At 38.8% G+C, this 12117-nt stretch overlaps 1 protein-coding gene across 1 annotated transcript; it reads right to left on the minus strand.

Moving 5' to 3' along the window:
- Window positions 1-1459: 1459 nt before the first annotated feature.
- LOC140016414 (uncharacterized) lies at window positions 1460-2227 on the minus strand. Its single transcript, XM_072069928.1, has one exon. The coding sequence runs from the start codon at window positions 2225-2227 to the stop codon at window positions 1460-1462; it is 768 nt and encodes a 255-aa protein (XP_071926029.1).
- Window positions 2228-12117: the final 9890 nt, after the last annotated feature.

Consider the following 12117-nt stretch of genomic DNA (forward strand, 5'->3'; position numbering starts at 1 on the left):
TCTCATTAATGCGAAATTTCTTGCATGTATCTGAATTAATTGACTGAGGAAGACTCTTGTTCATCCATATCTGTGAAACACAAGTGATCCGTCGGACAATACTCTTCCTTTTTCTTTTTCTTTTCCTCTTTTTTTTTTGACAACAAACCTTTTCCAATCTTACACCAATAACAGTTGCCTCAACATTTTATCTCTTTTTCGAGTAGTCACGCTGTCTCTTTTCTGAATAGTCACGATTTGACCCTTTTATTGTAAGCACAGGTCGCTCCTTTTGACTGCATTTGGTTGCTTCTCATCAAATAAAGATTATTGTTCTTGACACTGCTTTCCATCAGCCTCCTTTTTCTGCTTTTTATTCAAGTGACCACTAATTTTATTTCCTTCATCTTGATCCCCATTCGGTCTGAGTTCTTCAAATCCCTTTGAAGTATGTTCGGATACCTCCTCGCTATTTCTACATTCATGTGATATCGAAATTACAGCCATCAAATTCCGGAATGATAATATCCAAAGGTTCAGGGGATTTTATTCGGGGCCATCTGAAAAGAATGTGTAAGTCACAGTACATTTTATTGCATTTCAAGAAAAAAAAACCAAACATAACATCATGTTACTTAATAAACGAAACGTGTCTTCAAACGCCACTTGATTGAAAATTATTTACAAAAAATATAGTTAAACAAAAGACCCACGCATGAACGATTTTTCATTGGCTTTCACCAAAACAATTCCCCAAATTTATCGAAACTTCCCTTCAAGAGGGAGAAACCTCACTAATTCAGCCCTTTCTAGAATTTTCAAATTTCTTCATTGGGGGTAAATGCCGTGATGGTGTCCTGGTGTTCAGGAAAAGGATTCGTACTTGTGCTCGTTCCTTGTTCTTCCCTTTTCCTTAACACCATATCTCCTGCTTCGATCATGTCCTAGATCTTATGCTTTAATACCCAACAGTTACCGGTCGAGTGACCGGGCGCTCCAGAATGGTAGGTACAAATGGCTTGAGGGTCGTACCCAGCAGAGAAACCTTGACGACGGTAGTTTGGAGGAGGTATGTCATCAATTTTACCGGTGGCCTTGAGCTATTCGTACAGTTGGTCAATGGGCCTACCTAAGTTGGTAAAAGTTTGAGATCGGCTGCGGTTTGTATTTTATTGGTTTGAGGATGGTTGTAGGTCTGTTTGTTTGGTGGAGCAGGTCTGGAATTATAAGGTAGGCGAGGTCGAATTTGAGGGTTGAGTGGAAAAATTGGGACGGGTAGTATAGGTGGGTTTGCATAATTTGGCCAAGGGCAAGGGTGATTGACAGTAGTATAGTAAACAGAGCCTGGGTTTGGGTAGCGAGATGAATATGTGTGGTAACGTTGAAACCTGGGTCTTGAAGACGGTCCTTGGTCCCCCATAAAAACAGTTTCCTCTTCTTTCTTCTTGAGTTGAGGTTCCCTTCTATTATTATTCTGACCTTACAAGGCGTCCAATTGTGATTTTAAAACTGATACATTGACAATTTTTTCTGCCCTGACATATTCATCATATTCCTCCAACTTATTGATAATTGCCACAAATGAACACCCGATCATGTGAAAAATCTCCTCAAAATATGGTGGATCATGTGCCTTAATAAAAGTACGGACAATTTCCTCTTCAGTCATCGGAGGTTCCACCTTAGCTGCCATTTTTCGCCATTGCTTGACATATATCTTATGATCTTCAGATGGTTTTTTTTTAGTGCCTTCAAGTGTGGTTCTTGTGGGAGCAAGTTCACAATTGTGCTCGTATTGTCTCACGAAGGCGGTTGACAAATCCAGCCATGTTTTCATTTCTTCAGGCTTCAAATTAGAATACCAGTCTAGAGCATCTCCCTCCAAACTCTTTGGGAATAAACGTATAGGCAAATTTTCATCACTTACTGGCTGTCCCAACTTGTTTGCAAATAGTCTAAGATGCGTTTTGGGGTTGCCAGTTCCATCATATTTACTAAATTTGGGTGTTTTAAAACCCAAAGACAATTGCATATCTGGAAAAAGACATAGTTCATCATAGTCTAAGCCTCCAGGCTTGCTCATTCCTTGGCTTTTTCTCATGAATTCATCAAATTTATTCAATCTTTTCAACAAGTTTTTATCCATTGGGGCGGAAGATTCACCCATTTCCACCTTCCCTTGCATAGTAGTATCCAGCATGAATGGCTCAGCGGTGGTATGTTGAGGTACTTGAAAGTCAGTTGGCATGTTCGGACTAATGGGTGGATAATTTTGGAGAATTTGCAGGTGAGAAGGATTGACTTGGATATTAGGTGTATAGGTATGTGGTAGGCCCTGAGTGGGATAGGTGAAAGTTTCTTCAGGTGGATTTGCAACATGTGGAGCCAAGAAAGTTTGAGTATAGGGCAAAAGTATTGGTTACGGTTCAATTTGGTTAGCAGGTAAGGGCTCATGTTGGACACCGCTGCTACAGTGACTAACTGATCAATCACGCACCATTGTGCTGTCATTTCCATGCTTAGCTCATTGAATTTGTTCAATACTTTGTTTAGTTGAGCTCCCAGGTTTGCCAGGTCGGCTGATGGCGCCGTTGTAGGCCTATCGGATGATTTAGGATGTGTACTCATGTTTACACGATTTTTTAAAGCTCGGCTACGAGATCGTGTGACGATGGGGCTTCTTCTTGTAGGTATATTTGAAAAACACCTGACATTTTAGAAAACCCTATTTAGCATCATCTCTTGACTGGCTTTTGGCAAAGCAAGGAAAGAAAGAAAAAGAAAAAGACACGAGTTAGTAAAAATTAAAGTAATTCGGATGCATGTCCTATTGGGGGACCCATTTTATGCCAAGGATTGGCCTAGCATGAAAATGCAATCCTTCAGGATAAGTACTATATAATACCTGATGGATCCGATCAATTTATTGCCATTCGATTGGAAGGTAATTTGAAAATTTTGGTCAATTGAACGACGGGAAATTTCTAGCCTAATAGAACAAGGGTAAAGTCCGAATGGATTGATTGTTTTGATTGATACAAAAATTTGTAAAAAAATACCGATTTGACCTTGAAGAACTTTCTATCTGAGAGATTGAAATTTGTTCACAAATTTTCTCAATGAAGCATGGATCGAAGCACAACCGATCAAATGGCTGGATGCAATGGATGGTTTTCTCAAAATCGACTAGGTTTTCCAATTTGAAATTTGTCATTGAAACACTAATTGATCAAATGGGTTGTGTGACAGCCCCACCTCACCCTAAGGCGAACCAAAGGGTTCGGCGGACTGCCTGCCCAGCTCTCGTCAGAACTACGAAATTGAATCATACAAACCCGATATAGCGCACAAACGAATCCCCAAAAGAATAATAAGACGGTTATACGCAACTCAGAACGTTTCGAAATACATTGGCGCGCTTACACAAAGTAAAATCGTGAAACAGAAAACAAATCGAAACGGAAAGTGTATAATGCCTGTCCGATCATCCAATGGTTACAGTAGCATCTCAACAAACGCAAAGGTACCAGCTCAAAGGACTACACTTAATGTACATGATAAAACACTCATATACATTTATTGAAACTTTTACAATTAAAAGCGTGACACTTAATTAAAAGACAATTAGGGTTTTGATTATACAAGAGCTAACAAAAGAACGTTTACACTAGCTCCACCCTTGTCTCAAAATCACGGTTGGAAATGTGGTTCCCTGTAAGGAAAACAAAGGTAACGGGAAGGGGGTGAGCTTACACTCAATGAGGTACCAAAACAAAAGCAAGTAAGAATCAGGGAACTCCATATTCAATTAGTTACATATGCAAATTAAATAAAGAAATGAACAACAGCATAGATATAAAAGGACACAGGTGGCTCTCAGGAGCCAAATTCCCATTTGCTTCACCGAAACTTGATCAAATAATAGTTGACACTCCGTCAACTTCCAAATAAAGTAACCAATCCAGTCCAGTAGAGCACCACTTTACACCAAAATACCGATCACCACACATACCCCTTACCGGGCCCGAACACCTCAATAGAACAGAAGTGGTAATACTCGAGTATACCGGAATCAAGGGTCTCAATACCCAAAGATTCCTGAAACAGACTACTGTGTTTCGTTATCTAATCGACCAGGCCCTTGCCGGCTCGACTCGAATAACTTGCCACAGGTGTTGAGCTCAGAGGTCAAGAAAGGTCGTTGGATACCAGCCTCCAAATGACGTCCGAACAGACTCAGATACAGATAACAGATTACACATAGTCAAGAGGCATACAGACAGACAAGAGAACGAGTGTGATAAAGTACACCCTCGTCTCAAGCAGAATAAACATATAGTACAGTCATTCAAATCACAGATTGCAAGTGCAGAAATCAAATTAAGCAACAAATGAGGGGAGCGATACACTCACCAGTTCCAGTTCAGATACTTCAAAAGTTTTCACTTCAAACTGGCTTTAATCGCCAAGAAACCCTAAAATCATCAAAGTAAAACAATTGAAGGTTTCACATCCAAAATCGAGTAAACGGAATGCACAAGTGAGGCTCGACTACATGTTGTACGCCTTTCCAGGTTAAGTACTAGTACAAAAGAATAACATATGACTTTTGAGTAAAAAGATAACAGTTGGTCCTAGGGTTACAAACAACCCTCAAAACCCTTCATTCACTAAGATCAACTCAATTGAAGGAATCGCGCAACCCTAAAATTTTGGCCAGCATGCCCTCTGTATTTACCTATTTTCCCAGCCACTTATGGCTTCATTATTTTCCTCAATCAATCCCAAAGTCATACGCAATATAAATTCATCACAACAGCCATTCAATAGGCTCAAAGTCATCCAAGTACAAGATTTAGCTAGGAAAATGATCGGAAATGAGCTTTAAGCTAAGGAACCAAAAAGGCAGATTCACCGCTACTTAGCGTATCGGACATAACCGAAACTACGCTTATAGGATTGAAGTGCAAATTATACCGTTTCGAAGCTAAGACAGAGGGATATACTTTGATGAAGACTACTTAGTCCAGTTCTCATCCTAACTCGGTCAAAGTTACCAAAACAACCCCAGATTTTCCAATTCGAAGCTCACTGTGAAATTCAACTAGCAGTCCTGATTCATTCAATCATATCTCAGCACACACAACTCCGATTCAGGTAATTCCAAATCCATTTGAAAGATAAGATACAAGGCTATAATTCTTAAGAAGACATCAATAACCAAATCAGTAGTATTCCCGGTCAAACTAACCAATTACAGAAGCTGATTATCAGTTTCGGACAGAAACAGGGCAGCAGGGGTATTTCGGTCTTGTCACAGGTTACGTTGCTCCGATTGAGCTGAAATTTTGTAGGAAACTATAAAACATCATTCTATACAACTTTTATGTTTTACCCAAGGCTAATTCGGCCTCTAACTAGGAGAAACAGTACCGGGCAGAATGGAAATACATGAAACCCTAATCTGGCATTTTCCGCACAAAGTGGAAATTTTCCGCAATTAGCTACAATTTACGCACTATGGCTTCATTCTAGACTATTTCCAACCATCATCCATGGCCAACCAATATAAAACATATAAAACAGAAAAATCATGAATAATTATGAAAATTCACCAATCTCAACCAAAAGCCACTAAATCTTTCACAAAACCACTTCTTTGACTAACACAAGTCGCTAATTGAACATTATCAAGAACAAAAGAAGGATTCCTTAGCCACTCACCTTGTAACTCAAGAGAAGAGCCAACTAAGCACTACTTTCTTCCAAACCACTTCACCAACAACCTTAATTCGACCTTGCAATTGATTTTTATGGAGAAATTTGGAGTTTTATCGGTTAACTTGTAAGATTGAGCAAGATTGGAATGAAGAAAGTTGAAGGGTTTTCTTTATTTTCTCTCCAAAGGGTTCGGCCAAGAGGATGCAAAATGTGATGAATTTTTGATCAATTTTTGGTTAATTGGTAAAGGTAAGTAAGATGGTCAAAGTCAAGAATAAATCACAAGGTGACACTTGTCACCCTTATTTAATGCAACTCTATCATTTTGTCTCTCTAACTCTTATCCATTGAGTAACCTCTAATTATCTCTTAACGCCTGCTAAAATAAACCTGGTATCCAAAACTTAACCTAACTGGCCGAATTTCACCGAACTTACCGCACTAGTGGGTCCCACATCCGGTATACGCTCTTAATTTCTCAAAAACTAACCGATACTAGAAAAATCATTTAAAAACTATATTTACTCATAAAAATTATTTAGAAAATTTTCCTAATAAAGAAAATGCAGAAAAGCACGCAATTAGAAAGAATAAAACCTAGAAAATAAGAAAATTACGGGTTCTCACAGGGTGAATCAAATTGATGATTTGCTAAAAATAGACTGGCTCACCTAATCGATAAAAACCTTAATTTCACACTTTTGTTGCCAACACATTAGTCTATGAGCCTTCTACAATCAAGATTTTGGCTTTGATTCATTTATTGTCTGAATAATGTGGAGTCATTCATGAATTTATTCAATTTAAGGTCCTTTATGTAAAGGATTTTACCAATTTGATAAAATGGGCCAAAAAAATGAGTATTAGAGGCTCATATTCTAATGTACAAAAGATCGCTTTATGAAAATGATCGGATCCTACCTTACCTTATGCACTACTGTGAGAACTCGTAATTTTTCCCATTTTCTAGGTTTTATTATTTTTCATGGCTTGTTTTCTGCATTTTCGTGATTAGGAAAAATTCTAGATATTGTTAAGGAGCAGATATTGTTTTTAGATGATTTTTCTAGTATCGAATAGGTTTTGAGAAATTAAGAGCGTATACCGGACGTGGGACCCACTAGTGCGAAAAGTTCGGAAAAATTCGGCCAACTAGGTTAAGTTTTGGATACTGAAATTAATTTATCGGGTGTTAAGAGATAAGTAGAGGATGCTAAGTGGATTGGTATGAGAGAGACAAAAGTTAGGCAAGCATTAAATAAAGTGACAAGTGTCACTTGCCTATTGGATGGACTTGTATGACTAATATTCCATGTCTTACCATTTGACTTAATAAACTAAAACTTTACCAAAATTACTCCATTTTTCAAGCTCTAGTGGCCGAATCTCTTAAGCAAGGAAAGAAAGAAAACCTCTTCAATTTCTTGATTCCATCTTGCTCCAAATCACTAAACCAACCATTTAAACTTGTCTTTGTTCCATAAAACCTCTTCAATTAGTGTTAGTGAGTTGATTTGTGGAGTTATTTGGAAAGCTAAGAGGACCTATTGCTCCCTCTCTCTTGTTTCTAAGGTGAGTTGTGAAGAACCACCCTCCTCCCTTAATTGATGCTTAAATCATGATTAGTGGTGGTATGAGATGCAATATTATGGATTATTTCTTGATTTGTGGTTGAAGTGATGAAGTTTTATTATTTTTGGGGATTTTTCTGTTTTAATATGAGCATGATTGTGTGGCTATCTATGATGATTGAAAATGGTATATAATGACTCTAGGAGGTGGGAAAAGTGGTAAATTGCAAGCAATTTCTGTTTTGGAAGAAATTTTGGAAAGTTAGGGTTTATGATTGTGCATTCTGCCCGAATTTATATCTCATATATAGAGGCCGAATTGGCCTTGGATTAAAACATTAAAGTTGTAGGTAATGACATTTTAGAGGTTTCTACAAAATTTCAGGTCAATCAGAGTAGCGTATAATGAGAAAAGTCGAAATTACCCTTGCTGTCCTGGTTTTACCCGAATGTAAGAATTGCGCCTGTAATTGGTTGTTTTGGCTGGAATTGCTTCCGAATTGGTTGTTGAGGTCTTCTGATGAAATTTAGCCCCGTTTCTTAGCTTTCAGTTGGTTTTGGAATTTCTGGATTTGGACTGGGATAGCCTGCTCTATGATGTTTCCGCTAGAATACATTCTGTGAATCTGTTTTACGGTTTTGGTATAGTATTTTGCATTTTTGACCTGGTTGCACTCAAAAATGGGTTGAGTGACCTTCTGTAATGTTGTATCCGTGTCTTTTAGCTTCGAAACGGTGTATCTTACACCTTCATCCGATAATCGTAGTACCTTTGGTGCCATTACCGCAAAATGAGGTCAAAAACTGTTTTTTTCAGGGTTAAAGCTAAATCATTTCCGGATTTTTCTGGTTTCCTCTATTGTTTGTGTATGCTTAGGGAACCCTATTTTGGTAGTATGTAGAATTGGTTTATGACTTGTAATCGAGTCTTATTGTGTTTATTTGAATAGTTTAGGGCTTGACTTTCATATCCGGTCATTTCCTAGCTAAATTTTGTACTTGAATGACTTTAAGCCTAGTGAATGGCTTTTGGAAATGAGCTTATTTTGTGTGAGATGTTGGGACTGATTTGAGGAAATAATGAAGCCATTAATGGCTGGAAAATAGGTAAACACAAGGGATTTGCTGCCAAAATTTTTACTTGAAGGCTAGTTTTGGTCCAAGTGCTTTTTGCCGCAAAATTTTATAACCCTTTTTAGTTTAATTTTGCGTTTGGTTTATGAAACCCTAGATATTTCCGACCATCAGTCCAAATGCCCCATTTCGCTTTAAAGTCATTTTTATGCGTTTTACTCATCATTTATTGGGTTTCTTCGATTTCACCTAATTGGTTGTGCTATATTCTTTCTCGTTGAATCTTAGGTTTTCTCGGTGATTAAGGATACTAACCAGAAGGATATTTTGCATAGTTAGGTGAGTGTTCCTTGTTTGTTATATTTTCTTGACTTCATGACTTGTACTATTGATTGAGAACGTGTTAAGTGCTTTTAATGATTTCCAAAACGAGCTTTCTAGGCGAGTGTATACTTTATCGCACTCGACCTAAATAACTATGCAATTTTCAAGGATTTAATGATTGAAATGCTAGTTGCGCATGAATGTAAGCCTTTTGGCTGAACTGACCGCTGCCCCTTGTTACCGATCGACTCGAGCCAGAAGCGAACTCGGTCGGGCGATTAGGTGACCTGGGTGAACGTTTTGGTATACTCGAATATTACCTTGAACTCTGGTGGAGCCCGGCCAATGGCTGGGAAGGGGGTGAATGAAATGCATGATCAAATGTGCGGGGATTTCATTTTAAAAAAAAACAAATGCTTTTCAAAAGATTGAAGGAAGGAGGAAATGTCAGGAGAACGAGCGCGCGCGGGAACATTTGGCTCCTTGTGAGCCCGTATCCTTTTAATGTATGTGTTATTATTGCTTTCCATTGTACATGTTACATGAATTCTTGATTTCTATATTAAGGTATGGGTTGGATTGTTGCTTATATGTCCGGAACCTCACTGAGCTTTTTAGCTCACTCCTTTAGTTTTGTTTTCCTTAGCAGGGGAAGACGCGCAAGGACAGAAATCTTGGCATAGACTAGCTTGGTCTAGTTTTGGTTGTTTTTTTTTTTTGTAATGGTTCTCGCCCTAGTGCTTGGCACGGGCTGGTTGTATGGGGAAGTGAGAACCTTTGTATATTCGACGGTTGTTCTTTTTGAGATCGTAATGTATATAAGTTTCATTTAAGTTTTTGGATCATTGCTATATTTTCGTATGGGCTGGATCTGGTTTTTGCTCGAGGATGGGAGTGATCGACTGAGTCCCGGCGAGAGCTGGGCAGGCGGTCCGCCGAACCCTTTGGTTCGCCTTAGGGGGAGGTGGGGCTGTCACAACTACCCCTCTGGATGTTACAAAAATGTAAATGTGCAAGTCTCCTTGGATTAAGTATCCAAGACAAAAGGGTGGATTATTCCTAACACGGGATTCCCTATGTGGCATTCCCTCTAAGGTTTATGCATGATACTAATTTATCAAAGCGATTTAATATGCAATTTGAAATGAAAACATGACCTGAGGGGACCCCTTTGTGCCAGGGTGGGCCTAAAATGATGTGCAATTATTAATCTACAAATGCAATACATTGAAATTTAAACGTGCAATAACCTATCTAAGAGAGTAGGTTCTAAAAGAGTATCACGCCAGAACTCTTATTTTCTAATATTTGTGAATTCAAAAGATGGGAAAACAAGGAAATGTTAGCTCAACAAATAATCACATAACACGTTGAGTAATTTAGATGATACAAAAAAAATAAAAAATATAAATAAGGAAAGAGGGGTGGAATCCCTCCCTTCATGCGTAGTGTTCCTAGTTGGGTACGATCGACTCTATCCTAGGCGATTTCTAATATGGATACATAAGGTTGGACTCATTAATGTACCTAGACTCGATAAAGCTTCAGGTCCCCAAACCTTTAGACCAAAGGCAAAGGGTCATCAATCCCAAGGCCTAAGAGTCGGTGGTTCGAGTGATCCCTTAGGCATCGCTATGAGTGCAGAGCACACCATCCGCCTACCTAAAGATATCGATCCTAAGCCTACAAGGAAGTGTTGAAAGTGCCCACGAAAAAGAAAAAATAGGGAAAAAGTAATGCATGTACGTATGAAGTGCTTCTGTGACAGCCCCACCTCCCCCTAAGGCGTACCAAAGGGTTCGGCGGACCGCCTGCCCAGCTCTCGCCAGGACTCACTCACTCGTATCAATGAAAATAAGGTGCAACCTCAATAATAAACGAAATAACGGTTCCCCAGATTGGAACATACGAATACATTCATTTCTATCTCAATCATCCATACAGTCCCAAATACATCAAAAGATTTAAGTTCTCAATACATTCAACCCTAATCGAGCGACTAGTGCGAGTACAATTACAAAATTCAAAACAACTAGACTACACTAGCCTGTACACGTCTCACGCCTCGCTCGTACCCCTGTAAGGAAAACAAATGGCGTGGAATGAGCTAAAAGTCCAGTGAGGTTCCAAATAGCAAGTTAACATTGATTTAAAAGTGCAAGTAACACGTAGCAAAGTATTGAGCATGAATAGTTCAGAAAAGTGAGCAATAATACTTCAAATAGCAAATCTCAACGTGAACGAGTGTAAAAGTTTTTCAAAAGAAACAATAATTCAATAAACAATAATCACTCCAAAATATAAGGATACGGATGGCTCTCAGGAGCCAAATTCCCATTGCATCACCAGAGTTTGATCAAGTAATAGTTGACACTCCGTCAACCTTCAAGAAAGTAACCAATCCAGTAGAGCACCACTTACGCTACTCTCCGTCCACCATTCAAACCCCTTACTGGACCCAAAATCCGCAATAAACACGGGTGGTAATACTCGAGTATACCGATTAGTCGAGGTGATATCACTCCACTCGACAAACAAGAGATAAAAAGTACGGAGACAGGAATGAGAGGCACCTCCCACTCGAATTGAGTGTGGTACATACTGCTGCACCGCACTTACAAAAGATAAAAGTACAGGGACAGGAATGAGAGGCACCTCCCACTCGGATTGAGTGTGGTACATACTGCCGTCCCGCACTTACAAAAGATAAAAGTACGAGTATATCAAGTTAATTACAACAATAAACAAGTAAATATCAAATGAGGGCAAGTGCGATAAAGTACACTCTTGCCCGATCAAACCAATCATATATCATTTAATCACATTGATCAAGTATTGGAAACAAGTGTCCAGTTCAATCAGGTATTTGGAAGCACTCACCAAAATGAAGTGCCCCAAGTAATCACGTCTGGGTTATACTCCGGGTTCGGAGTCCAAATCTGCGATAAAACTTTGTTTCAGAACTTTAAAAATCAACTAAGGTTCGAAATGTAGACGTTTCGTTCAATAAGAATCAAGACATGAAAATTCACTTGGAGAATATTCGTGAAACACTCGCTCGCTTTGGCTAGGTTCTAACGTATAACCCTCGATAACCAAAGTAGCAAAGGTCCTAGATGGTCCAAATGATATTCATTTATCAACTTTACCCAAGTCGCAAGTGTATTTCTCTAGTCCTCGAGCGTAAATTTGGGCAGTATGCCTTTTGTGTTTACCTAATTTTCCAGCCATTTTGGCTTCATTATTTTTCTCATTCAAGCCCAAGTTCATACACAACACAAATGCATTTCAATAGCCGTTCCATAGGCTCAAGACAATACAATAACATAAATCAACTACTAACAAATGCGGAAATGAAGTTTACAAAAGACAGATTTGACGGGTTTTTGCGGAAAGAACACATCTGAGGCTACGCTTATCAGATTGGTGTGAAACTTATACCTTTTCA

Source organism: Coffea arabica, chromosome 1e, assembly GCF_036785885.1.
Source record: "Coffea arabica cultivar ET-39 chromosome 1e, Coffea Arabica ET-39 HiFi, whole genome shotgun sequence".
Classification (NCBI taxonomy): Eukaryota; Viridiplantae; Streptophyta; class Magnoliopsida; order Gentianales; family Rubiaceae; genus Coffea; species Coffea arabica.

Coding starts and splice junctions, on each gene's coding strand:
- LOC140016414 (XM_072069928.1), bottom strand. CDS start 2,227: ATGCCAACTGACTTTCAAGTACCTCAACATACCACCGCTGAGCCATTC.